General features: G+C 30.5%; 1 protein-coding gene and 2 non-coding genes across 4 annotated transcripts in view; all 3 read left to right on the forward strand.

Moving 5' to 3' along the window:
* The first annotated feature begins 7,244 nt into the window (after nucleotides 1-7,244).
* On the forward strand, nucleotides 7,245-7,326 carry Trnas-cga (transfer RNA serine (anticodon CGA)). Its single transcript has one exon. It is a non-coding gene; the product is annotated as a tRNA-Ser (tRNA).
* A 3,081-nt stretch (nucleotides 7,327-10,407) lies between these two features.
* Trnas-cga (transfer RNA serine (anticodon CGA)) lies at nucleotides 10,408-10,489 on the forward strand. The gene has a single exon. It is a non-coding gene; the product is annotated as a tRNA-Ser (tRNA).
* A 15,284-nt stretch (nucleotides 10,490-25,773) lies between these two features.
* The window catches only part of LOC129975650 (cubilin-like), a 176,167-nt gene continuing 173,943 nt past the window's right edge, over nucleotides 25,774-27,997 (forward strand). For both annotated transcript variants that reach the window (XM_056088750.1, XM_056088751.1), the window contains exon 1: nucleotides 25,774-25,907. In XM_056088750.1, coding sequence (XP_055944725.1) covers nucleotides 25,810-25,907 — 98 coding nt within the window. In that variant the 5' untranslated portion in view covers nucleotides 25,774-25,809. The remainder of the gene's footprint in view (nucleotides 25,908-27,997) is intronic.

Below are 27,997 nucleotides of genomic sequence, written 5' to 3' on the forward strand. Positions count from 1 at the left end.
TCGAAAACGCTCTTTCGGCATCTACGCTAGTTGGTGTACTGTTAGCAATGCGCGATATACTTTTTCCAAGTACTTACCTCTAAATCCATCATCTTCAAATAAATCGATTTCTCGTCGGATGGTTTTGGATATAGTGATTTCTATATTGTATTTTGGTTTGTTGAAATTTTTTTATTTATCGCTTATTCTGATTTTTGTTCAAGAGACAATTCCTTTTCACTATCGACATTAGTGTCATCATCACTTCGATAATTGAACCGAATTCTTCTGAATGTGGATAGGTTTGTGGGTAAAAAATTTTAAGAAAATTTACTCTAAACTTCATCAGATTTCAATTGGTTATTTTTTTTCTTCTTTTTCATTTTCATTTTTAAAATCATTATAATTATTAAATACCGTAAGACATTTTCTATTTCGGTATGCCTTTTTTCTGTGCGATTTTTCAATGTAATATATAATTCTTCAGATAGTGATGTATGCTGCTCTTTCAGTGACTGCAACATGGAATTTATTGTTGCATTAGCTGTTAATAAATTAGAATCTCTCCGACATCTCCTCCTTTCATCTTTCCTTTCCCTTTCATCTCAAACATCTCCTCCTTTCATCTTTCCTCTCATCCCTATTTTGCCGAATTAAACCTATCCTAACGCATTTTACACTCCGTTGTCAAACAGCATTTTATCACTTCTCTTGATTGTACGATGCAACTTTGTATTCACAGTCTAATTAATTTCACCCCTTAGGGAGACATAAAAACAAAAACGTATACTATTTTGCTATGTTGGCGATGCCTGAACATATAGTAGTGAAATTTTAAAAATTTCTAGTAAATACCGAAAAAACAGTATTTAAACTTGTGCATACCAATATTACAAAATTGTACAAATGGATCAAAATACCGGTATTGCAATCCCTATATATAGATTTTATTAACTAGAACTGATAATATATTAATTATCTTTGACCAGTATAAATAAAAAAACTAAATATTTGAGCCTTCGTCTTGAAACGTTATAGCATAACAATTTAGTCACTTAATACTGTTTATACTAATAATAAAGATATGTGTGTGTGTGCGTATTTGTGTGTTTGGCGATCTACAGATCAGAACATTCCATCGACAGCTACGAAAATGGGCACATAATTGGTAAGAGGAAATATGCATTTTCAGCGATTTTTTTTCAAAATTTTATTAGTTAAAAATTAAGAAAATGTTTGGTATTTTTCTGTGATAACTTCCAAAATATTACATCAGAAAAAATTGATTTCAAAATTAAAACAAAAATATTTTGGATGAAACCAGTTTAATAGTCGTGCAACTTTCCTCTGAATTTTGGTAATTATACATATTTGCTTAATTTCCAACAACAGATTACATTCCTATCCTGAAATTCAAATAATTTTCATCAAATATTTAGTCGCACGATTTTCTACCATTGTTGAAGAATAAAAAAAGTTTGCAGTTAATAAAAAATTGAAATTATAATATCACGAAGTTTAGAAGACGCGTGAACTTGATATCAATAAATTAAATCAAAAATTGTTCCTAATAAAAATTGTTTTATTGTCTGTTTTTAAGTTTTCTTTTTTAGTCTTCTTCCAGAATTCTGCTAATATGTTCTGGCAACAAATCTTTGCATTCTTGTTCTTCAACAATGAAAAATACTATTCAAATGTGGCACAAATTGTCTTTTAAAACCAATAAAAATGACGTCAACAAATGTTTAAAAAAGTAAACAGAAATATTAAAAACTACATATGGAATAGCTCCAATTTTTCAATTTTTTGCTGCATTTGGAAAAATTATTTAAAGAATTAAAATTAAATTACATTGGAACGAAATTGACATAGTAGAAAAGGTAAAATTTTGAATTTTTAGGTACTAAAATATATCTTTTTGGAATAATTTGCTATAAAAAGGTTTTAAAAAAATTGAAAAATGTCGGTTAAATTTTAATCAATAGAATACTCAATTAACTTTTGAACTTTTGAAAGTTAATAATATTCTTTGTCTTGTCTTAAATAAAATAAATGCTCAATTTGATTTCAGCCAAGTTGTTTAGAGGAGATATGGAACATATATAAATACTTAAAAGATTTCCTAAAATAGTGGAACAAGCTTTTATTTCCTTAATTCATGCCTTTAAACGTATACTTCCAATTACAAAGTTTCATCAAAGGTAACTAAATATATGAAAATACGTTGACTCCCGTGGAAGAAGAGAGTAAAAAGTTTTAAAAAAATTTAAAATTTCATATAACATAGCAAAAGTGTCAGTGAATAAGATGTTTTTCTTACACACATCGGTAAAATCCTAGTTAAGTGTGCCCCTTATTTCGCCAAGGATGCCAACATTATGAAGTCACCAATCAAGATAGCTGACCATCAATACTGTGAAACAGTTACAGTTGCCCAGCATTTTTATTAAAAGTATGTGATATATTGATCACAATTGTTGTATCTAAGAATATTTCTTTTTGAGCCTTTATGGGTCGCAATTGTAGAATTTCTTTTGAATTCTGAAATAATGACCTTTAGCATTGGCAGAAATTTTAACTTCAAAAAAATATCCTAAGTGTTGTCACTCTTATTAAGTTTTATACTTCCTGTTTGTTTTCATTTTATAGTATGCTTGCATTTTATGCCGGGTTTACACTCGGCCTGTGGTAAGATGGCAAGTATGCAGCACATGCGCAGAAAGGCTGAAAAATGCTGTTCGGTCGATGGCAAGTAATTGTCCCAACGGGGCAACTACAAGCCGCTGTATTATATTTTTTCTTACTGCGCACGCTTTTGTAGAATTTGGTGGGTTTTTTGGCATTAACAAATTGATCACTTATTATAGATTAATTCCGACATTTTTTGCACATGATACGCAGTGAAAAAGAAAAATTCAGAGACGCCAAAATGACAATTTATAGCCAAGCATAGGATGCCTGAATCTATCTTATGAAATTGTGGCAAACATAAATCAGTCCCTTTCTGCGCATGCGCTGCGTACTTGTCTTCTTATAACTGACCAAGTGTAAACCCGGCATTATTCCAGCTTGGAATCTGACCATCCAGATTTTGATTTAAGTAGAATATGTTGTGTTTTGCTTTAAGGAAAGAATTTTTACGTCACGTTATTTTATCTCTTTGCTGTACGGATCATTTGATCAATTTTAGTCTACTTTATCTTTAAATACTCTGATAAGTTTCTATCATCATTATATAAGTAGCCTCACGAAATTCTCGGTCTTGTGTTGTGCAAAAATATACTGATTCCAAAATGAAAGTAGAGTTCCGAGTCAATACACTTAGGGTTTGCTAGCAGCGACTTAGTTATTTCTTCACTATTGGAGACTGACAGTTTTTTTAAGAAGAAATTTTACAGAATAAATACACTTATTCGATTTGTTCCAATGATATTTTATAAAACGGCTGGGAATTCAGCCGTTTGATATTAGAGTATTTCAGTGGAAATGATGACAAATAAAAAGTCTCCAAGGATTGGGTCCGACAAAAGGAAAAGATTAATTTAAATACAATTTATTATGAGGATATAGAATTGAGCACATGATGAACTATTTACAGATATGGCGGGGAAAACTTATAAATACAGAAACGGTCATTATAGGACCTGAGACCAATACCGAACCAAAACATCTTACAAACACAACGACACGTATTTATTTCATGTCTTAATTCTAAAATTTGTATATTAGCTACAGTTGCCAGGTTAAATAAATGTCAGATACGATACCGATTAAATAGTTAAATGTTTAATGTCACGTGAAGTGATTTATTCATACCAATGACGCACAAAAGCAGGTCCAAAATGCATTGCATCATTTTTCAATAAAGTACGGGAAACAAAATAATTTGGAATTTAGAACCTTAATGCCGAAATTTCCTAACACGATTCAACTAATTCTTCATTGGAGCAGGGAAAGATTTTCATTTAAAAAAAAAAAAAAAAAGCGGAGCTTTTACAGTGATGCAAACGTTGCTCTGTCGGTGCCATACACATTTCGAAATGTAGACATTAAATTCACAAATGCAATATCCCTCATAATATCTGTGATCATAATATTTATGATTATCTCAATCATCAGACATCAGATTATTGAACACTCACAGACTTATCGAATAATCACAGAAATCCACGAAAAGAACAACAAATCAGAAGAATTCCATTAGAAAGATAAGATAATATTAAAATGAAAAAAGTGTGAAATAAACAAAAGATTGAAAAAGCTCGAGCAGATGTTTTTAGTTTTATTTTCTGTCCTGAATTCGTAAGCAGGCGATTTTAATTGGAGTAACATAATTAGGTAAGAATTGCGAAAAAGATTAATATTATCTGAATGACTTATTGGCAGTGATAATACTTCCAATTGTAAAAAGTAATTTAATTAAATTCTTTAATGGATTGGATGGATTAGATGGTAGTAAAGAAAGATTATTGGTTCATCGTAACATACAGATATCTACGTTTGCTCCTGAAGTTGGCTGTTTTTTGACTTTCTCGTACACGTAATGTAAAGAAAGTATCATAATCTTCAAAAAATTCGGGCTCGAGATTTTGACGAATCCACACGTTTTAGATCTCCCTGAGTTCAAAAAACACATTTTTGGAAAATGTCTGTCTGTGACAAAGATAACTCAAAAAAGCTTTGATCCAGACTGTTGAAATGTGGTATATGATCTTGTAGTAACTAGCATATAAGCCAGTTAAGAACTACGCTACCCGAGCAGTTGCTTTTGTATTGTGGTTATGTTACTGGACTGCGAACCTCAAGGCCCCAGATTCTATTCTCGCTTATACCAATTCGCCCCATAGGTGACCTCGGACGATGAACCTTCAATCTTTGTACAAGCTGTTGTGGTGCCATCTACCCGCAACCAAAGTCGTCAGACTCGCTTGACGCAGCAACAGCATCAGCAACCACTTCCACACGCTCGCCATAACGCCTGGCGCTTCTCAACTGGATACAGGTGCATTAGAATCAACAGCTAATACATCACCACTCAACAGCCATATCGTTCGACTCACTGGAGGGAGAATCTGTAGTGAATAGCATATAACCCAGTTAACAACTACGCTACCCGAGCAATTGCTTTTGTATTGTGGTTATGTTACTGGACTGCGAACCACAAGGTCCCAGGTTCTATCCTCGCTCTTCCCAATCCGCTACAGTCTTTACACCAAATTTACGGATTTCTATGACATTTTGAGAAAAAAAAAGCTGTTCAGACGAAATTCGTCTGTTTGGCTAATCGAATAAAAGTACAAAACCGAGAGAGTAAGATAGATAAGATGCAGTGCGCAGATTAAACATATATATAATGTAGCCACCTATCCCATTTTAATCCAAATCCAACTAGGGGTTGATCTCTGTAAATTAATATTTTCAAAAACACGCAAACGATATAAATCAAAAACACAATCATTTAAATATATCAAATTAGGTATAGGATTTTGTGACTATAACTGCAGTTTTGTGCCGCATCTTTGTTTCAATCGTTTGAAACAAAGCGTGTCTAAAGTATAAATTGGATTTTCGGATATTATTAACGCATACCAGGGATTAATCGCCAAATTACTCACCAAAGATGATACGATAGATTCAGTAAAAATACTGAATTCCCGCTGAATGTTAATATTTTGTAACTAATGTACGCCAATGCCATGGAAGATGTTCTCTGGAATGACAAGTTTATTAGAGAGTATGCGAGAAAATTTTGGGGAGACAATTACAGCTACAAGAATGCAATGGCAACTAACTTTGGTTAAAATATTTGACTATATCTAGTCGAGTTTATTTTAGTGCATTGTTAATAATTAAATGAATATATATTGATGAGTTAATTAGTATATTTCAATGCATCTCCCTTTTCTAGTTTGGAGCATATAAAAGGTATCTCTTTTTGTCTTTAAAGTCACATACTATATCACTGTTTCCCAGACGAATAACAATTTAAGGAATCTTGGAATCGTCTTTATCACCTGTTCTATTGAAAATATCAGTTGCAAATCCTTGGAAAAGCACCTGATTGCAACACTTTGACATGGACGAGCCAACACTTTTATTGCTCCCCGTATGCTTATTTCTTCGAATCTAGTCAGAGGAGGCTCAGAGGTGAGGATGAATTGCGGACCGATTCAATAGGCCGGTTCTGGCTTTGTATGGGACAGCAGTAATAGTGATGCCTGGATAACTGATCCACCTCTCAGAGATGGAAGTTATCTCTTTAGATAGAGTCTGTGCTTAGGCTATTTTCTTTGATCATAGTACACAATTTTATTGTTAATGAATCAGTAATTCAAGGTAATAGGCACTTTTGTAGGATAGAGATATTTTTAAGTATGCCACTTTAATCCTTCGGAGAGACACAAAGAGTAACTGGTTGGGAAGTAGATTCACTTAGTAAGCCGGTTCTCACTTCCCCTGAGACTGAACCTGTGATGATGAAAATTATCGCTGATAATGGAACGTATGCATGGGATCTCATGCTCGAGCTATGGATAGTCATTTAGTTACTTATCAGAATACCCATCTTATTCTTGGCGACGATCTAGTTTCTAAGATTCGCCAGTTGGCTCAGGCCAGTTCAGGATGATTGTTTAATATTTATCAATTTTTGAAATATCACTAATTAATACAAATATCTTTAAATATTTCATATTACTTGGTTTGTGGTCTTCACATTTGACAGATTGAAATCTGAACTGCTCTTAAATTCTCATTGTATATAAATTATCAATTTGGTTTCATGGAATTGAACATAATATAACATTTTTTCCCATATCGACGGCAATTCATTAACTTTTGATTCTCTGCCTACATTTATGAACGGCGATGAAAAAAAAAAGTATTTCAGAGCAAATCAATGCACTGTGAAAGCTTTATAATATTATCTTTTACTGTTATTTCGTATCAACGATTCGTAATCAGAGAAAAATAATATGCTCAACGTTTATTTATTTTCATTATTTTATTACCAATGCATTTATTTATTTTCGCTTATTAATTTTAATAAAATAAAATGCAATGAAGATCGCATAGTTATGTTGTATGCACTCTCAATTAACAAACCTATTAATAACCGACTGAAGTTTTGCGTCATCTTCCTCATTCGTTTGTTTTATTTATTCACGTGTTTATGCAGCTGACTCGTGCAATTGGGTAAAATCTTTTTTGCCTAATCATTCTCGGAAACAATGATATTGAGTTATTTATCTTACGTATGAGGACGAGCAGTCGTGGCCGAGTGGTTAAGGCGATGGACTCGAAATCCATTGGGGTTTCCCCGCGTAGGTTCGAATCCTACCGGCTGCGGTTCATTTTTCTTCGCTGTTATAAAAGATATGTTGATGCGGCAAATAATAATTCTAGTGGTGTTATACTGATTTGAATGTGATGTTAGAAAATGATGTCGTTCAAGAAAATTCTGCCAATGAAGATTTGTACTTCGTGAATTGGTGAATTATTTTTTTTAAGATCAAAACCTTGGGAAAAAATAAACAATGATTCATTCTTTCGCATAGTTCAATTAAAAAAATCATTAAAAGAGTTTTCTTAGAAAACTGTTTTTTACCCTTTAAAGGCCATTTTTTTCTAGTCATATTATGTTAAAATATTTTTAAGCTTGAATTTAGAATAAGAAAAGGGATTCATTTAGCTTATTAGATAAATTTAATTTGATTAATTAATTAATTTGGTTAATTAATAATTAAGTAACAAATCAAGATACATCATTTTGTCCGAGATAAAGAACTGAAGCATCTAAGTTTCTGACTTACTAAAAAAATGTGTCAGAACTTTGCCAACCTACATAATTTCATGCAAAGATTGATAAATTTGGTGGGAAGCATACTTCTCACGGCCCTAGAAAAGGTTAATGCAACTGTGATTGTCATTCGGTTTGGTTTATTAAAGTGGTTTATGAAAATGCTACGTAATGAAGAAATGTAAAATTGATAAGCCTCCAATTAATTCAGCAAGAAAAAAATGTTTTATCTTAACATTTATTATCTTATATTTGAAAATAAAACTTTGAAAAGATTCCCGACGCATGCCTGTAGATCCACAAAAATTCTCTATTTATAAATCTAGGCTAAAATTCAAAGTGTTTAAGAATTACGTTACCTAATGGACTCGACAATTATCTAGAAAAAAATGTTAAAAAGGGTTTAAAATCATCTCTTTCTCAGACGGTTAACCTCAGTCTCTTTGCAACGGTTATCCACAATTTTCTACTAAATTATTTCCAGTTTAATGGAAATAATTTAGAAATTTTTTTCCGAAATTCATTTTTTTAATGCTTAAAAAAAAGTATTTGTTGAATTAATATGATGAAAAAGTAAATGCATTATTATAATGACAATTCGATCACTGAACTATTTTTCGATTCTTTTTGCAATTTTTTTCCTATCTAGTTCTAATTCTTGCCATAATAACACGTGCATTCAATCTATTTATAGTTATTACTTTTAATAAGTAGTGCACTGACGTAGAGAAAGTAAGTACCCCCCGGGGGGCATTATTTGATTATTTCGCCCACAATTTTCATTATAGGCTTAGTAAATGTTTTATTTCCATGACTGCCGCCACGAATATCTATACTCCTTTACTTTCCCCGGTTACTGCGCAACTGATATAGAAACAAAGAAAAATAAATTGTGCAGGATGATTTAAACGTCTAGAGCAAATTTAAAAATCAATAACTCGTAAACGCATATTTAGAAAAATATATCATCAGCTCAGAAAAAGGAAATGAATTGAATCTATTTTATTACGAAATAAATAAATTCCTTTAAGATGATTTTACTGCTGATAAAATTGTATATTATATAAGATAAAGTAATGCAAAGAAAAAAAATCTTGAAAATGTTCTATGTAATACATTTTATTTAGAAATACAGTTATCAGAAAAAGAACCATATTTTTCACAGTAGTATGCAACATTTTTTTTGGCCCTATTGTGTGACACCATCAGAAGTAGTTGAACATTGCAATTTGCAATTTTTTAAACTATAAATAGAATTTTCCAGATTATTTCATTATGTAAAATACTACATTCCTAAGAAAATGAGGTTCGTTGGTTTCACAATATAGTGAAAAAAGAAAAAATACTTATCAAAAGATGATTGCTTTTGTCTAATATTTGGATGCAGATCTACAATTTTAGTAGGAAATCCGTATACAATACGCCATTAATCTAACTTGTTTTGGTTTATTTTGTCCGCATAGGCATTGGGTATAATTCTAAGAATATTTTTCTGACTTAATTGAGTCTTAGAGCCTCTTCAGCAAAACATAAATTTATTTTGACCTTCATATTTTTATTAACTTCGTGTATTTAATCTATACCTGTTTAGAGACGAGTTTGACCTTTCTGAATCGCGATCAGATGACGAAATGTCCTTGAACGCCTTCTTCCAAACTTCCGTGCCTCACCAGTGATTTGACAGTTTATCCTAATGAAATTAACGCATATCAGGTTTAGCTATATAGTTAGGTCTTTAGCAGAATCGAGTTTCAAACTCATGACAACGAAGTCGCATTTACCGACAAAGAGCTCGCTATCTTGTTTGAGAAGCTAGACTGTGTGACCAGATTCGGTATCGAATTCTATCAAAGATAAGTCCGAGTATTTGGACCTATTTAATATTAAATTAGAGTCAGGGCTTGATAGTTCTCTTGTTGGTATGGGGCGAAAGTTTGGAATCCGGAGGTCGGATTGTCGTCATCTCTAACCACGGTTCAAAATTATGAGATTTATGCTGCAACAGCCTACGAGTTTCTTTAAACGGAATATTAATATAACTACTTCTGATTTCAGAAATTGCCATGAAACAATTAAAAACGCTTAATTGTTTTCATATTTTTTTAAAAATGAACCTTTGATAATTTAATAATTCTTCATGTAAAATATATTACTTTTCCATCAAAATCACACTTTAGACACATTAAATTTACCAGATAAAAATAATTAAAGAATTATTTTTAAAAAGTTGAATCTTAGCTTTTAGTTCCCCAATATTTTAAATATTATTGTTTCATAATCTGAATATTATTGTTAAATAATCTGAACTAAATACAATTGTTTTGCAGTCTTTCCACGTGGAGTAAAAGATCTGTTATTACCCCTTTTGATACTCATATGGATGGATTACATGGATAATACATAGAATTTGTTTTAGAGAGGTGGAAAAAAAAAGAAAGAACAAAGGCACAGTTACAAGATTTTTATAATTTTCAAATAATAAACAGGAAGAATTTAGATAAGTTTACCCTTCAATGTTTTTAAGTTAGTTCTCCTCTCACGTGACAGTTATAAATCTGAGATATTTATTCACCTGGAAAGTAAGGTAGTCGATTTGAATATTCATTTTTATTATTCAGATTATCGAGCAAGCAGTCGTGGCCGAGTGGTTAAGGCGATGGACTCGAAATCCATTGGGGTCTCCCCGCGTAGGTTCGAATCCTACCGGCTGCGTTGTCTTTGTTTTGTTATTAAATAATCGCAGTAAAAATAATTCAGAAATTAAAACATAAACATTCAGATTAAGAGTGAAATATCAATGTGTATTATTATTAATTAGTTGACAAAGTTGATTATTTTCGAAGCATGTTTTTAAAAAATTCAAACTTCATTTTCTATCGAATAAAAGATTGAATGTTGATAGAAATTTTCTCTTATTTATATAAGGCATCACAAAAACCTCTTAATTCTATCAGAAAATTAAAAGAAAAATTAGTAAAAATTTAGAATTTTCAAATTTATATAATTTATTTACACATATTTATTTATATTTTTCTGTTATAAGGACGATAATTAGTATATGCAATTGTTTAATTTCTTTTTCTCGGACTGAAGCTCAGTTTCGAAGGAAAAAGAGGTCTCATGAGAAAAGTCATTAATATTTAAATATAGACTGAGACAAGAGTGACTCCTGAGTCAATAACAAGCCCTCCGAACCTTCACGCCTGTTTATTCACATGGTAAGTAAAATAGCCGTTTTGAATACTTAATACGAAATTTTTCCTTTTTGCTCATTAACAAATTAAAGTGAGATAGATCAAATTCCAAAGGGCGTTTAAATGTAGTCTGTTTAAATAAGTCGAACTATTTATTACAAAAAAAAAAAAAAAAAAATTGGTTGAATACAAATTGGTAAATTAAAATATAAAAGCAAGGAATGTGTAAAAATATTGAACACATTTAAGTAATATAATCAGTCTGTAAGTTATTTATTTAGATAACTTACAGTAACAAAAGATAACTTTAACACATATTTTAAACTGTCTGTATAAATATATATTAAATACCTAATTATTTAATTTATATTAAATATCTAATTATTTAATTTATATTAAATATCTAATATCTTAAATAGCCTGTAATCCTTGCTTTTCAAAATAAAATTTCTCATCTTTTTGACGATAAAAACAAATTATTCGAAACAATTTCTTGAAACTGTAATCCTTTTTAATATTATAGGGCCGCGGTGGCCCGGTGGTAAAGTCTCAGCTTCGGAACCGCAGAGTTTGAGTTTCGAGACTCGATTTCATCAAAGAACCGTCATATAAGCGGATCTGGTAAGCGTTAAATTCTTAAACAGCGCCTTCAGAAAATATTTATAAGAAAATGGTAAAATCTCTGGGATTGTGGAAATACTGGCCTTTCTATTTATAAAGTCATCAAAACGGTAAAAGTGGAACCACTGTCCTGGATCCATGGATCACAGGATCCATGATCCTGTTTGTCACAGGACATGGTTCATTCCCTTCTTTTCTTCGCCGTTTCCATTTATCAGAAAATGACTATTGCTCCTGTTGAAAAGTCGGCGATCCACTTCGCGACATCCTGCTTTTTTACTCTTTCATGGCACCTCCGAAAACCCTCATCTTTGCTAGAAAGTCTTTAGTGCAAAAGAGTCCTTAATAATTCATTTTCCAAAAAATTAATCATAAACATGATTAGATTCCCAATTGATCATGGATCAATTAGATTAACCCTATCAATTTTTAGGGCATCATTTAATACACCTCGCATTTTATTCATAACTTATCCTTTAACCCCTTCAAGTAACTAATTTTTATAATTCCTTTGTATTTTCACTGTACATTATCATGTTCATTCATGCAGTTTTATTGTACTCCAGATATTTTTCTTTCTAATTTTTATAATTTCTTGTTGTTATATGTATTCGTATTTTGTCATTAGTTTGTTTCTTTCAAATTGATTGCTGCATAAGTTTTTTTTAAATAAAGTCCACCTACATCTATACCAAATCGGAAATGGGCCACGTGAGCTCTAAAAAGGGAAGTGTGGTGTTAAGTGTTAAGGTGCGCGTTAAATCCGCTAAGCCAAACTCCTTACATTAGTGTGGTACGGAAATTAAGAGACTGGATGCCAGCTCGGGTGTCGTCCTCGTCATCTGAATGCGGTTCAAAATTACGAGGTCCCTCTCAAAATAGCCCCAGTGTTGCTTTAAAACGGTGCATTAATATAACTGAACTGAACTCCTGAATATTATTGATATTTCAAATGCTACAAATATTCCTTCATCTGAAAGATGTTTAATAAATTCTTCATTATCATTTTCATCACTTACTATATTGACCTCATTATTTTTAATAACACTTCGGATTATGAAATGCTGCTTATGATATTCAACTATATCGCCATTAACATGCAGGAAGTTAGAAAGTTTTATACATGCTGTAGTTTTATACATTCAGATTTTACCGGAACTTCGACAAACCAGACGTCGTAAAATGATGATAAATGAAGTCAGAAAAACTTCGTTAAAATAAAATTAATGATGTTCTTTTCTGTGAAGGGTTTTTAGTAAATGCTTTATTGGTTTCACTATATTCTTTCATTGCTTTTCGTAACAGCTTGGTTTACGTAATGTTTCGTAGGATATTAAGAATTCACAATGTCTTTATCATTGTCAAGAAAATAGGATAACTTTATCCATATGTAAGAAAGCTAGAACATGTGGGGTCTTGGAAGTCGTTTTGGTAAATTTTGTTGGAATTTATATACATAAAGTCGTAATATCGTTGAATTCACATATAAAAAGTCGTAAAGGGTAGTAAAGAAACAAAAAGGAGAAATTTTATCTCAGTTACCATCCTCGTCTTCTGACAATGGTTTAAAATGTTAAATTCATCTCAGAATATTTTATGATATTTCAAAAAGAACTTAAACAAAATTAATATAAACTAACTCATGAAATTATTGGCAAAATTTCATAATAATGAAATACATTCAAGTTTAAAAAGTAGAGCATAAACAATATTTTTATTTTTTATTATATTCACTAGTCTATTCTAAAAAAATTTATTATAAAAAATCAAGAGCTCAACAGGAGATCCTAAATATGTGTGATGCTATAGGCAGTTTCACGAAGTAATTATTCAACAGTGAATAGCGAAAGAAAGAATTTTTTATCATTTGTTTAAAACTAGCTGCTTTTGATGAGTAGCGGATTCGATAAGACAATTGGTTGAATTTAATTGCAACTATATCTCTTTGCATGACTTAATTTCATGATTCTGTTATCAAAATATTTTTAATATCAAATTGTAGCAGTCATGAAAGTCGCGTCATTTTAATAACCTTACACTTATTCCATTTATTCTGAACATGAACCTTCTCAATGAAATATAATCCCATGACATCATAAAGCCATTAGAAATTTAAACGTCTGAGCAATCAATTTTAAATGTTTGTCTTTTTCGGTAATGTAATTTCTCTTTCTGATAGTTCATGTAAAGTGAGCAAATAATTATCAGAATATTTTTTTTCTTAGATTTTAAAGAAAATCATAGGAATATGTATTTGATGCAACACTATTTGTATTTCATTGCAATAGTGGCCTGATGGTAAGGCCTCGGCTTAAGAATTGTAGGGGTCCAGGCTCAAGACCCGATTCCACCGAAGAACCGTCACGTGAGCTTGTTTGATGCATGTTAAATCTGTCGGCACATTCAAATGTCGCCCTCGTCATCTGACCACTGTTCAAAATAACTTGGTCCGTCCCAAAATATGCCTAGTGTTGCTTTAAAATGTGACATTAATATAAGTGAAGGGAATTGCAACAGCGGAATCTTTTGTTGGAAACTATACAAATTTTAAACAAAAATTGTCAATATTTCAGAGAAATTTATGGCACCATTAAGTCAAAATGATTAAAGACAAATTTTAAAGTAGTGTAAATATCAGTTGATACAATAATATTTTCGGAAGTTGGTGAATAAAAATTCCAAAATCTCTTTTAATTTTTAATTCATTGAATATTCCACCCCCCCCTCTAAATACACATGAATATTTCCTCCAAATCTACTGCCAATCCTCCAAATTATATATGAATATTTCTTTGAAAGGCAAATATATAGAGTCGAATTTGGTAGTTCTAAATCAAACGGTCAACCGTGTAGAATGCTAACGCTCGCGCGCGCGCGCTCACACACACACACACACACACACACACACACACACACACACACACACACACACACACACACACACACATTCTACTTTATTATTACTAAAGATAAAAATATATTATGAATATGATTGAAATTCCTGTTTACTTGGTGTAATAATGTCAAGATTTCTATACTATTTTTTTTGGACAACCAGATTTTTGATTTAAAAAATCCTGTATTTTAGCACTGCTTAAAAGAATATTTTTTAAACATTGTTTATTTTTATTATTTCATACTAAAATGCAATCGCAGTGCGTTCGTATTAAATGACTTGTTCATCGATAGACAGTTAATTATTAACATGCATTCTTTTATTCCAGATTCGTTTCATGAACGTATCGAATATTAAAACTTCGTATCTCACCACCGTTCGTTTGCTCCCTAGAAGAATCCAAGAATCCTGGGTTGTCATTCGATCGCTTGTTTGTACGTGTTTCTCCCCCTCGAAGGCGTTTTCGACGTATCCGTCATAAGCTGGTACGTCATCCGTACATCTACCTTTCATACTCTAAGTAATGAAGAAAACGTTGAACGAATGGCAGAATTTCTTTTCTGGTGAAATATATGACGTGTCTGGAATAATTAGCAAATAATATTAAATAATTATTATTTTGAACTTTAAATAAACATAATTATTATTTAATATTAAAATATAGTCAAAACCTATTTTTGTGTGGTCTTTTTTCATGCGATATATGAAATTCAACTGTGTTGACATTATAATACAATTGTAATGTTTTCTGTCAATGTACATATGTACACTAATATAATGTGTATGGTGTACATGGTATGCATATAACACGTCAATTAATCTTAAAATAAAGCAATATATTCCAAAAATAAATCAATTCTTATATCTTCAAGTGATGAAAGTGATTTTGAATCAATTCATCGCAAAGAAGATACGCGTTTTGGATTACGGGTATTATTATTATTGAGTTATGGCATTTTGAGAATTTATTCATTTTAAAATAAATAATTAAATTAAAAACCAGTGAGAGTGTCTCCCCAAAATTTCTCGAATACTCAAATAGTTAAGAAATATTAATTTTTGGCGTAAATTTAGCATTTTTACTGAATTTATCGCATCATCATTGGCGAGTATTTGGCGATTAATCCTGTCATGTTTTAATAGTGTCCAAAAATCAAATTTGTGTCCACAACCGATTGAAACAAAAAATTGACATAAAAACATAAGAAAATTGATCAAAAAAATTGACATAAAAAATGACATAAAATCCCATACCAAATTAGCTATATTTAAGCCATTATGTTTTCTGAATTATCGTGTTTATTTGTTTCTGAAAGTACAGACCGACAGACAGTCAATTCGTCGTGGCATTTGGCTCAAACTTTGACAGGTGTGTTCACTATTGATGTTTATTCTATGTACCGAATTTAGGGTTATTTTGTAGCTATATTAACTTATATTTGAACAGCCGGAAAGACATGCTTCTTCTGAACAGATTTTACACAAAATTTGATAGAAATCTGTAAATGCGGTATAAAGACTGTATACCAAATTTGAATCATCTAGCTGAAAGCATTTTTGAGTGAAAGCTGAAAGCATTCTTTGTCACAGACAGACAGGCGGACATTTTCCAAAATTGTGTTTTTTTGAACTTAAAAAGGTTTGAAACGTAAAGATCCGTCAAGATCTGAGCTTCGAATTTCTTAACAATTACTATACTTACTTCATAAGAGAAAATAAAAATGTTTCCATGTGTAGTTTAATTAATTATTTTATTTGGAAAGCACTTTGTCATCATTTTGTAAATCTTCGACAGATTTTCTAATTGAGTCTACTTTTATGCGGCCCTTTTCATTTAAAATAAATGAAAATTCCCCCTTCATAATTTTTTTCCTTTAATATGTTGTAAAAAATTATTTGTTATAAATATTTATAAAGTTCTGGATTCTTTTTTTTTTGTGCGATTTCCTTTATTCAGTTTCTATCTACCACATAAAAGCAGGTTTGACTGTATTTTTTATGAACTTTTTAACATCATATCTGTCAGTTTTTTAAAAAAATTTCTAAATCTCCCAGTGAAATATTAAATTAACATATAAGCTTCGCTGAATTTTCCTGTCTTCGTTTATAATCTCTCGCATTTGAATCAACTAGGAAATAAAATGGATTCATGTCATCACAGTCAAATGAAGAAGGTAACCGTCCATGTCATATAAAAATCGCACGAATCCTATTAATTATAACATAATTTTTTATTAAATTCCTTCTGAAATTTCCATCGAAATGAGTTTATGATAAATTAGATAGATTAACCAGTTGGAATGGTCTTCCAAAAACTTTCTCGCACTCTTTCTAATACACTTGTCATGCCAGAGAGCGCCTTACGTAGCATTGGCGTACAATAGTTACGAATTACTAACTTTTGGTGTAAATTTAACATTTTTACTGAATATATCGAGTTATCCTTGGCGAGTTATTTGGCCGTTACAAGCTATAAAAATCGAATTTGTGCTTTTAGACACGCTTTACTCAACAAACATTGAAACAAAGATTTGACACAAAACTCCTCTTGTAGTCACAAAATTCCATGCCAAATATCATGTTTAAATGATTACGTTTTTGAGTTATCGCATTTACATATTTCCGAAATTACGGACGAACAGACAATCAACCCGTTCTTGGATTTGGCTCAAACTTATAGGTGTCTACATTATAGATGTTAAATCTGTTTACCGAATCTTATCTATATAGCTCTCTTCATTCTGTAATTATCGAGTGAACTTATATTCAAATAATTAGACAGACGGACTTCCTCTGAACAGATTTTACTCAACATTTAAAAGAAATCTACATATTTGGTGGAAATACCATATTCCAAATTTTTCAACTATCTAGCTCAAAGTGTTTTTGAATTTTCTTTGTTACAGACAGACATACGAACTTTTTCCAAAAATGTGTTTTTGAACTCGGAGAGATATAAAGCGTAGAAATTCGCCAAATTCTTTAACGATTAGTATGCTTTCTCTATACTACGTATGCGAGAAAGTTAAAATGCCATTAGAATACAGAACCCGTCAACTTCAATTTAAAAAAAAAACTAAGTGTATTCAAACTTATTCACTTAAAAATTACCTATTGCACCAAAGTAATAATAGATAATCTAATAAAAAAACCAGCGGGAGTTTTATTCAAAATATTTTCTTGCGTACCCTCCAATAAATCTTATCCTCCTTCCTCCGCACAAATTTGGGGACCTAAGGTGAGGTCGCATATATCTTGCTAGGCATTGGTGAACTATAGTTAGGAAATGGAGACAGTTTTTGTGAATCTAGCATTTTTACTGAATCAGTCTGGTGAATATGCATTTTGGACTCCTTTGACCCCAAAATTTGAAACAAAAATGCAGGTGAAGACAGAAGATAACATGCCATATTTCATATATTAAGTCATTGCTTTGACATACATGGGAAATTAGAGACCGACATAAGGGACAACCCTTGAACAGATTTAGTTTAAAATTTGATATTTTAAATGCTAAAACCATGTATCAAATTTTAACTACCTAGCTCTTTACGTTTAGGAATTACCGCGTTCATTTGTAAGTGAATAACCAGGTTTTCTCAAAACAGATTTCGTTAAAAATTTGAAATAAATCGGCAAATTTGGTCCTTAATACATATACCAAATTTCATCTGTTTAGCTTAAAACGTTTTTGAATTATCGTAGTTATAGAAAACACAAAAGACAGGATGGCAAAAATGTGTTTTTCGGATTTAGAAAGGTCAGAAATATGAAAATTTGTCAAAATCACGAGTTTGAATTTTTTTGACGATTATAATAATTCCCTTATATTTCGCATACTGTAAGGTAAATTATAACAATTCCCTTATATTTCGCATACTGTAAGGTAAATTATAACAATTCCCTTATATTTCGCATACTGTAAGGTAAATTATAACAATTCCCTTATATTTCGCATACTGTAAGGTAAATTATAACAATTCCCTTATATTTCGCATACTGTAAGGTAAATTATAACAATTCCCTTATATTTCGCATACTGTAAGGTAAATTATAACAATTCCCTTATATTTCGCATACTGTAAGGTAAATTATAACAATTCCCTTATATTTCGCATACTGTAAGGTAAATTATAACAATTCCCTTATATTTCGCATACTGTAAGGTAAATTATAACAATTCCCTTATATTTCGCATACTGTAAGGTAAATTATAACAATTCCCTTATATTTCGCATACTGTAAGGTAAATTATAACAATTCCCTTATATTTCGCATACTGTAAGGTAAATTATAACAATTCCCTTATATTTCGCATACTGTAAGGTAAATTATAACAATTCCCTTATATTTCGCATACTGTAAGGTAAATTATAACAATTCCCTTATATTTCGCATACTGTAAGGTAAATTATAACAATTCCCTTATATTTCGCATACTGTAAGGTAAATTATAACAATTCCCTTATATTTCGCATACTGTAAGGTAAATTATAACAATTCCCTTATATTTCGCATACTGTAAGGTAAATTATAACAATTCCCTTATATTTCGCATACTGTAAGGTAAATTATAACAATTCCCTTATATTTCGCATACTGTAAGGTAAATTATAACAATTCCCTTATATTTCGCATACTGTAAGGTAAATTATAACAATTCCCTTATATTTCGCATACTGTAAGGTAAATTATAACAATCCCCTTATATTTCGCATACTGTAAGGTAAATTATAACAATTCCCTTATATTTCGCATACTGTAAGGTAAATTATAACAATTCCCTTATATTTCGCATACTGTAAGGTAAATTATAACAATTCCCTTATATTTCGCATACTGTAAGGTAAATTATAACAATTCCCTTATATTTCGCATACTGTAAGGTAAATTATAACAATTCCCTTATATTTCGCATACTGTAAGGTAAATTATAACAATTCCCTTATATTTCGCATACTGTAAGGTAAATTATAACAATTCCCTTATATTTCGCATACTGTAAGGTAAATTATAACAATTCCCTTATATTTCGCATACTGTAAGGTAAATTATAACAATTCCCTTATATTTCGCATACTGTAAGGTAAATTATAACAATTCCCTTATATTTCGCATACTGTAAGGTAAATTATAACAATTCCCTTATATTTCGCATACTGTAAGGTAAATTATAACAATTCCCTTATATTTCGCATACTGTAAGGTAAATTATAACAATTCCCTTATATTTCGCATACTGTAAGGTAAATTATAACAATTCCCTTATATTTCGCATACTGTAAGGTATAAAGTATATGAGAAAGTGTAAAGTTCCTTAGTTTTTCATGAAAGTTTTTCTAATCGAGTATAATATGGAGTACTTTATGCATCTGTTAAAATTAAAATCAAATATGGTTCATTAGGATTGGTCGAAGAAAAAAATAAATTTTTACGTCGCTATACTGAGGAAAAGTTATAGCAAAGTATAAAAGATAAAAAGAAAAAAAATAATAATAAAAATTATAGTATCGATTTCTCCCGCATGGGACTTTAAAAGTTGTAAAACTGTCGACTGTTTTTTTTAATCGACTGTTGTTTTTTTTTTTTAATTTTTACTTTCTCCTATACGAAATATAGTTAAAGTTAAATAATCGTCAAAACATTCGTACTCGACATTTGGACTAATATCCATGTTTTAGTCTTCTCTGAGTTCGAAAAACACATTTTTGAAAAATATTCGTCTGTGACAAAGATAAACTCAAAATTACTCTGAGCTAGAGGATGAAATTTATTATACAGGCTTGAAACCAAATTTATAAATTTCTATCAAATTTTGAATGAAATCTGTTCAGAGGAAGTATATCTGTACGGTTACTCGAATATGAGGTAGCACAACAACTATAAAATGAAGAGAATTAGACAAATAAAATTCGGTGCCTATATTTAACATTTTTAGAATATACACCTACCAAATTTTGAACGAAATCCAACAAGATGTTGACCGTCTGTTGGTCTGAACTTTCAGAAACACGTAAATCCGATTACTGAAAAACGGAATGAATGGAATGTATCAAATTTGGTATGTGATATTGCGATTTTAAGTGCAGTTTTATATCAAATTTTTCTTTCAATCGGTTGGAAAGAGCGCGTTTTTATCCCAAATTCGAATTTTGGATATTTTTGACCAAATGCCAGGGATTTATCGCCAAAATCTCGCCAAGAATCACACAACACATTTAGTGCAAATGCTAAATTCACGCCAAAGGTTAATACTTTGTAAATATTATATACGTCAATGCCATGTAATGTGTTCACTGGGAGAGTATGTGAGAGTACGTGAGAAAGTTTTGTGGAGACCACACTCGTTGGTTTAAATTTAAAACTTTTTTCTACCTATTTCATTGTGATATTATTAGTAATAAATTCGTCTTCTTAAAAGTGATAAAACTTGTTTTATCATATCGTTATAAAACTTCGTGTCCCACACTCGTTCCTGGGTAAATAAAAATATCTGAAATTATTTCGATATTCTATTTTTATTTTCTAATTAACACAAGATCTTTAAGTATTACCTTGCCAATAAACTAAAATACGTCTTTGTGGGTCGGGATAGCCTGGTTGGTATGGTGTTGGATTCGGGTTTCTTGGGTTGAGTGTTCGAACGCCACTCGCCGAAGACTCCCCATGTGTGCGGCGGCTGGCGCACGTATAAATCTGTCGTGGTCACAAAGTCCTCCATATCGAGAGTAATACCAGTGGGGGTACTGGATCAGGGGTGATATTTCTCTGATTCAGGTTTAAATTACGATTTATGGATGAGTGAATGAAACGCATGAATGAAGTCCGTTCCGTAAAAAGGGTTGTGACGTGTATGTAGCTAAAAGTTATACGCTTGGCCCTAGATGGAGTTACTGAAAAACAAGAGACGCACCCTTGGTTTAAAATCATTGATTTCTAAAGTCAGTTGGCTTGTCTATGACAGGTGCCATTAGAAACAACAAGGTCACATACCAAATTGCATTTAAATAATTGCATTTACATGAATGCTATGTAATATTACATTTACATGAATGAAAGTATTGACTGATACACAGTATACAATTTGGCTAAACATTTTATAACAATCTGCTCTCTATTTATTAACACTGAGATCCTAATTCTATTGACCTAAAGAGTTTTTACTTTGAATAATCGTTCTTAGATGCATACGCAAGTCCAGACAGACAGCCCTTGATGGATTTGGTTTCAAATTTTATGCAGATTATATTTTAGATGATAATCCTCCTGATCAGATTTTTTTCCCCATCCAGTTCTTTACATTTGGCATTTAATGTATTAACTTTTATTTTGACAGCGAATAGATCGACTTCCTTAGAATTCGGTTAAAAGGGGATAATTTAAAAAAAAATTCGGTATAAAATCCATATTACAAGTTTTATCCGTCCGCCTTAAAGCATTTTAGGTAGATTCCTATAGGAAGACTTTCTATTGCAATGGTTCTCTATGGAGGAAAATTTCTGCAGTTCTTGACCGATCACGGTCTCTAGAACTCAAAACCACCTTTCGTTCAAAAGTTATATATGTGTGTATAGCGCTTTGCTTATGTTATCTTCTGAACACTAGAGTAATATTGTTTAAGGTAACTAGAGTAATATTGTTTAGATTTTAACCGGGTTAAAATACTTTGTAAGAAATATAAAAATCTCGGATGAGTTCAAAGATGGCACCTTTAGCTCAAAGGAGGTGGAAATGGTGTAGGGTCGAGATTTTCATTTCACTATAACTTCCTTAGTACTGAAGATAGAAAAATAAAATAAATTAGCCAAATTTAAGCTCATTAAGACGAACATACATAGGTATATTTTCCCATCCTATTTCATGGTCTACAACATATTTCTGAGCATCTCATTCATTCACGATATTAGTATATGGCAATAAGTTTTCAAAAATTAAGGAGATTTTTCCCTTGATTTAAATACATGCTTTGGGTTCTGTAAAGTACTTACTGGTTTAGATATTTGGCAACTGTTGTTATGAAAGGATTCAAAACCGGATTCATTTTCAACTTGTCAGTGCAGCTGACATATCCCTCAGTAAATGGGTTAACCGTTATAATATCAGTTTCACGATAACTTTGTTTTGGATAGAAAAATACTAATTAAAATGCTCCATTATTATTTGTTCATATTTAAGATTAGTAACGTAGATATTGTAAAAGATCACAAAAAACTTTGCTCTGAATTTATTTTTTAGAAAATATATTTCTTATTTATTTCATTTCATATAGACATGTGCTGAAATTGACACTTTTCTAGGTTTGAAGTAATATTTAACTTAATTTTTAATTTGAGCTTTTGTCAATGCGGTGGCAACTCGATGATGAAAGCTAATTTTTCCCCATGCGCGCGTAACATACTCGTGCAGGTTAAATTTTATTTTATTTTGTCCGATATAAAGCATTAAAAAATATGGTTAAAGTATTTTTAAAAAAAAATCATTAAAAAAATCTAATTTATAGGTTAAAACAATGGGATCATTAAAAAAATATTTTTTTGCACTTTATGTAAAAATCCTTTTTGCGTGATTATAATTTTGGAAATTATCGCAAATAAATGTCTAAAATTTCCTTAATTTTTAATTAAAAATTCGAACAAATCGTTCCAAATCGACCTCCAAAGAATACATGGACCAAATTTGGTAGTTGTAAGTCAAATGGTATGGCCTGTAGAGCGCCAACACACACACACACACAACAACACACACACACACACACAACAACACACACACACACACACACACACAACAACACACACACACACACACACACACACAGAGAGAGAGAGAGAGAGAGAGAGAGAGAGAGAGACTCAGCTTTATTATAAGTATAGAAGATGTCTTTTACTCAAGAAATAAATAGTTGCCATTTTCAAGTATCTAATCCAAATGAGAGTAAGAACATTTTCGTTTTTATGCGATTTATCGTGAAAACGCACAATGGCGAACCATTTTCTAGAATATACAATATCGATTGATCCATTTCTGAATTTTATTTGTTTTAACTTTCCTGATACTCGTCCGCAAAAAAAGGGACTCATTTTTTTTTTGGATAATACTATCAAATTGGAAATTGTTTTCATAGAGGTAGGCCTAATTAAAATCAATAGGTCCTGAAATTATTTATTTTTAAATATCTAAAAGTTAATAATTTTATAATTTTATTATCAACTAGCCGCCTTTGGCGACCAGCCGGTTCGCCAATCTTAATACAAGTTAAAATTTTAATAATTAAATATTTTATAGAACTCCCATTTTAATTGCTTCTTCATTTTAATATTTAAAACTTCAAATTTTAATAGTCATATAATTTACTCATAATATTATAAGGGCCTTCAGCCATAATGTTATATATATCTCTCTAATTTTCTGTTAGCTCCCGTAGAATTTATGCTTTTAATTAAAGTGGAAATGATTAAACTGCAATAAATATAATAATATGTTTTTAAAACGAAGCATTTTTTAAATATGAATACTGAAAACAGAGTCGCTGAGTATTTAAACATTATGGGCATTAAAGAATATTTTTCTTAATTTATATAATATCTCAAGAAGTTTTCAGCAAAATTTTCTCAGATTCATCATGAACAGATCAATTAATAAATATATCATATAACTTAAAATTCATACATTTATGAATATATTTGGCCATTTATATTTGTTTAGATTCATATTTTAATGAATAGAATGAATTCATCTTAAATTCAGACAAATCGTTATTTTGTCTGTAAAGAAGCTTTAAAATGCATCATATAGCTTATGTCTTTTAGCTTAAGTAATTACACATGAATGGACGTATAGTATATTAATTGTTTGATGGGTTTGGTTCAACATATTATACGAATCTACAATTCTGGTATTATGTAATAAATATCATCTAATGGCTTGGTGAGCCTTTGAGGTATCATTTTTATATAACCAAAAATGGACAAACTTTCTTCTGGTGGAATTCTTCCAAACTTTTGATATTTATCTGCAATTTTAGACTGAAAACCATACATAAAATTTTAATTCTAATTATTTATTCTATACAATTTAATCAATAATTCTGTACATTTTAATTGTATAGTAATAAAAATTCGTACTCGAGTTTTGAAGAATCTTCAAGTTTTACATCTCCCAGAGTTCTAAGAATTCATTTTTAGAAAACGTCTCTCTGTCTGTCGCAAGGATCACTCAAAAACGCTTTGAGCTAGGTTTTGGTTTATGATTTTAGTAATTAGATGTGAGTAAACTCTGTTCAGAAGACGTCCGTCTGTATTATTGTCCGTTGAAATATAAGGTGACACAATAAGGACAAAACGAAGAAGGCTTGATGGATAAAATTCGGAACACAGATTTAACAATTATAGTGTAGACACTGGTCAAGTTTTGAACCAACTTCAATTTTGAGCCAACTTTAATTATGGGTTTACTGTCTGTCGGTCTGTAGTTTCAGAAACATGTAAACGCGATAATTCGAAACCGTAATGACTTTAATATATCAAATTCAGTATGGGGATTTTGTTACAAGTGCAATTTTGTTTTAACGGTTGATAAAACGTATCTAAAACACGAACTCGATTTTTGGATAATATTAACGCATGCAAGGGATTAATCGCCAAATGATTCGCCAAGGATAGCTTGATAGATTCAGTAAAAATGCTAAATTCGCACCAAAAAATAATCTATTGTACGCCAATGCCATGTAAAGAATTTTCTGGCATGAGATGTTTATGATGCTCCCGCTGATTTAGTTATTGTGTTGACATATATAATATATAATTATATATAATATATAATTATATATAATATATAATTATATATAATATATAATTATATATAATATATAATTATATATAATATATAATTATATATAATAATATAATATTATAATAATTCCATAATTTGAAATTTTTTAGTTTTAAACTGGAAGAAGTTCAGACTTTCATATTCTTGAAATTGAATAGTTTGAATTATTCTTAATCTTTTTAAACTTCATAATCAAGTAATCGAGAAAGGTAAAAAAAAAAAGGAACTACAAGATGGGAAGTGTGATCCATTCCCACGAAGAACATACATTTGCAACTTCTCATTCATCAGCGTTTCGTAATCAAATCGAAGGTTTTCATTTAAGGTGCTAAACAGTGCCATTTAGCGTCACCGGACACCGTCGGAACTTTCTACCGGGAGGCAAGCCTGGCACGGGGGCGTCGCTTCAATAAAAGCAGCTGCGCTGGCTATACTGTTTCATTCTGCGAGTTGTGGTATCAACAGGGCTCTGCCGTAGCCCATAAGGGATAACCATGCCTAACAAGTGGTTGTACAGGATACAATGTCTCGTTTTCATTTTTTTAGGCATCGTTGCGTCGGATTCAGATCCAGCAGATCCATATGTTAATCAGTAAGTAGAATTCCAGTCCATCGTAGATAGTGAGGAAAAATGTATTGAAAAACTTTTTTACGATTGAAATGGTTTATAATCTAATTTAGATAAGTATTTACAATTGGTCCAGATATTTTTTCAATGAAATGAATTGCTATTTTTAAGTATTTCTAGAATAGAATAAATGTTATAATATTATATCGTTATAATATTATTTAATTCAGTATCATGATTCTATAATTTGATTCAACATTGTAACAATAGAATTTAATTCAACATTGTAACAATAGAATTTAATTCAACATCATAAGCTAACATCATCATAATTTTATTAAACATAATAATTTTATTAATAAACATCATAATTTTATAGAACGCGTAACAAATGACTTACAGATTATTTTGTGATTATAGTTTATTTTATATTAAAGATCATATCTCCTAAATATACTGTTAATGGTTAACTGTTACCCTCATTCTCCATTTTCTATACAGAACTCCAAAAGATTAGGTCACTGTAATTCTCAATGGGAAAAAATCTTGCCAGAATCTCCAATTACAACTTCTGTATTCATTTCGCCACTTTTTAATTCAGAATTCTTATATGTGTATTCATATTATAGTTCATGGCGAAATAATACGTTCATCCTGGCTCTCATCAACCTTAGTTTTTGAAATTATATTACATATCAAAACTTTGACAGAGCCTTTGGCTTCAACAAATGGGCTGATTTTGCCAATGAATTTTCTCCGCTTCAGGCACAGCTAACCAATAAAATTCCTCCACGTTTTTTGTGCAAATATAATTTTAAATAGCACTTTCTTTTTTTGTCATAAGATTTCCCAAGGTTGATTTATTAGAATAATATGATTAGTACGTTAGGAGAAGATTCGGTCGACATCATGCACCAGGAAATAGACAAGGTATGTTTAACTATTACTTTTACTTATAGAATAAAAATCGAAAATTTTCTGATGCGATGAACAAGCCAAAAGCTTCTGAGTACACATGCATTAAAAATGTAACTGAATTTATTCTTACATCAGCTTGCTGACGCCATTTGACTCACGATTGTAATGCTTATTTACTATTCAAATAGACTTGCATTATATTATTAAGATATAGTAAAGAAAAGACCGTTTATTTACATTGTAAATGTGAATATCATTTGGGAATCAAGTGGCAGCAAATGCAATAAAATAAATATAAATAGTCCTATTTTTTCTTTCTATTGAAAGCTTTCAGATGGAACATCGAATTAATCTAAATTCAGTGCTTTTGTAATCTTGATATTTTGTAAACATTCATGTATAACGGTAATGCTTATATGGGTTTAAAAAATTAGGTTTAAATGGATGCGAGTTATCGGAAAATTTATAAGAAAAGCTATGATTAACTTTTTAATTTTTTTTCTTTCCCAAATACTCAAATCTTAATAACTTTCAAAATGTGATAAATAATACTCTATTTAAATTATTGTCCTATAACTATTAATCGCTTCTAACAAAATAATCATTTGATTTAAAAAATAGCGACTTGTATCTAATTTATTTTAGATGTAATAATGATTTGACTGAGTATGATATAACTATACGAATTAATTATTCATGCAGTATTTAATTAATTAAAGAGCGAATGGTGTGTCATTATATTGCATAATAATTATCCTTTCTTAGAACCATGCGATCTCTTAGATTGCTTCAGCATATCTTAGGTTATCGGTTGTAATTACATATTAATAATAATTAAGTGATTAGTTTAATAAACTATTAACTCTATATAAGAAAATTCTATTTAATAATAAATTAGATAAAGCATTGGTGACAAGATGATTACTTTATAATTATAATGATGAATTATGAAGTATATTAAATATTAAAAACATAGAACATAATGAGAGTAAAAGAGCAACTTTTATTATCATAGTAAAAAGTAGAAAATAGTCTTTTTTATTAAATATATGGAAATCAAAAATCGTAAAAGCATAATATTCTAATATGTAACAATGTAGAAATTACGTCACAATAAATATCAAAATAATTTTTTAAAATATTTATTAAAAATTACGTCATGAATACTATTGAAATTGCCTATTTGAATATTTTTA

This window comes from Argiope bruennichi, chromosome 7 (genome assembly GCF_947563725.1).
Source record: "Argiope bruennichi chromosome 7, qqArgBrue1.1, whole genome shotgun sequence".
NCBI lineage: Eukaryota > Metazoa > Arthropoda > Arachnida > Araneae > Araneidae > Argiope > Argiope bruennichi.